We start from the raw sequence: 2158 nt of genomic DNA on the forward strand, positions 1-2158 counted from the left end.
GTTGGATCTCAAGGGAGTAATTAATCTAATGTTAAGCTTTTTGCAATGTTTTATGCGCTTTACTGACTAACCTTTTCTTGGTTTTTATCCAGTTCTTCTTTTGAAATTCTAGGAGACGACACAAGCACTTTTCAATCGCGTTTAGCTTGAAGAAATCAAAGAAATAAATATCTTACAAGTTCTTTGTGAAAGAGGGCCCTTTTGAGGAATTTTACTATCGAAACAGTTTGATGCGAAGCTAACTCCGATATTCAACCAGGGTTTCAGCATTCCAATTCCAATTTCAATCTCAAGTTCTCTAGTTGATGAGTAAACAGGGTAATTTCGTAACTTTCTTTGTGTCTCTATTGATAAATCACTTGTTTATTCAAACTCCAATTTCACCTGCATCTTTAAGAAGCTTAATATGGCTTCAATACTGATGCTAATTGCTTCCCATGAAGCAGAAAACCAAACCGAACTCTCTCTCAGACAAGCCTTTGAGCTTCTTCAGCCAAAGCTGAAACCCCCCTTTTCATTAGCAATCCCAAACCCAGAAGAGTACTCGCAGCTCAACCATGCTATCCTTTACGGGATTTTGTGTGAACCCCATTTGGCCAAAACCCACATTAAGCACCTTCATGCCATTGTCACTGATGGGTATTGCTCTTTTATTGATTTGCTAATCAAGGTTGTTGACGGGCTGTATGTGAAACTTCTTGACTCGGTGAAAAGACAGTTGATTTGGGTTTCTAAAGAAATGATTGATGTTTCTGCAGTAGGTTTGGGTAATTTGTTGGTTTGTTTGTTGAGGCAGATTGTTGGTGGAGATTTTAGTGATAGCAACCTATGGTTGTGTTCTGAGGTGTTGAACATCTTTTCGACCAAATGGGGTTGTCTATTAGAAGAGGAACCTATGATTTTAGCGAGTGCTTTGTATACTTACCTTCGCTTGTTAGCTGATCACTGTAGATCAATTCATAATCACAACACAAAATTAGAGGCATTAAAGCGTTTGGAGATTGAGTTTTGTGTTAGAGTATTGAAGGAAGAGTTCCATTTGTGTCTTAAAATTGGGAGGGATCTGGTTCGATTACTACAGGATTTGGTTCATGTACCCGAGTTTAGAGCTATATGGAAGGATTTGATACTAAACCCTGGTAATTTCAAGACTCCAGGATTTTCGGATATTTCACAGCTTTACTGCACCAGGACACCAAGTAGTTTTTTTTCACTTCAAATTACTCCGGAAATGGAGGCCCAGTTGAGATTTCTACTTACACATGTGAAGTTGGGGAGCCAGAAACGTCATCAGTCATGGTTTACTAAGAAGTTTCTATGTGGGCCGGAGAGAGAAACTCTGATAATTGACATTGTTCGGTTTATATGTTGTGCACACCACCCACCTAATGAAATCATTCGGTCTGAAGTTATTCCAAGGTGGGCTGTAATAGGTTGGCTGCTTAAATCTTGCACACAGAATCATGTTGAAGCCAATGTGAAGCTTGCCCTGTTCTATGATTGGCTCTTCTTTAATGACAAACTAGACAATATCATGAATCTTGAGCCTGCAATTTTGCTGATGGTAAACTCTATACCTAGATACATTGACATGACTCACACTCTTCTTGATTTTTTGTTCCTTCTCGTGGACAACTACGATGTGGATCGGAATGATCTCATAGTTAAAGGCGTCTCATCGTCATTTAGCATGCTTGTAAAGCAAGGAGTAATTCACTCATTAGATGTGTTGACGTCTTGTGATGTGCTTTTCCCTTTCCTAAGAGAGAGACTTCTGAGTTTGTTCTCTGATAGGAAAGTAAAGGTTTATAAAGACCTGGATTCGCCTCAAAGTCCGCAGCCTTTGGGATTGCAGCATTGTTCTGGGGTGTGAACTCAAGTGGCATCACCAAAAGGACAAACTATAGGTACGGGAGAAATTAGATTTGAACTTTTTGGTGCTTCTGTTTTGATTTCAGATAAGACAGCTGCTTCTGCTTGTTCATGAGGAGTGACATGCGAAAGAGCTATAGAAATTTTTGCGTCTGAATTGTAGTATGTATATTTTAGTGCTTCTAATTATGTTTGTTTGTGTCCTTGAATGAATTGTAACAAGAGCTACTGCTGCTTCTGTAAATTTATACATACTGCTAAGAACTTCTTACGCAAAAGGGCAAAA

At 38.9% G+C, this 2158-nt stretch overlaps 1 protein-coding gene across 1 annotated transcript; it reads left to right on the plus strand.

The window, feature by feature from the left end:
* The first annotated feature begins 98 nt into the window (after nt 1-98).
* Nucleotides 99-2150, plus strand: LOC21383927 (integrator complex subunit 3). The gene has a single exon (XM_010114907.2). The coding sequence runs from the start codon at nt 407-409 to the stop codon at nt 1871-1873; it is 1467 nt and encodes a 488-aa protein (XP_010113209.1). The 5' UTR covers nt 99-406; the 3' UTR covers nt 1874-2150.
* Nucleotides 2151-2158: the final 8 nt, after the last annotated feature.

Source organism: Morus notabilis, unplaced genomic scaffold, assembly GCF_000414095.1.
Source record: "Morus notabilis unplaced genomic scaffold, ASM41409v2 C11455435, whole genome shotgun sequence".
Lineage (NCBI taxonomy): Eukaryota > Viridiplantae > Streptophyta > Magnoliopsida > Rosales > Moraceae > Morus > Morus notabilis.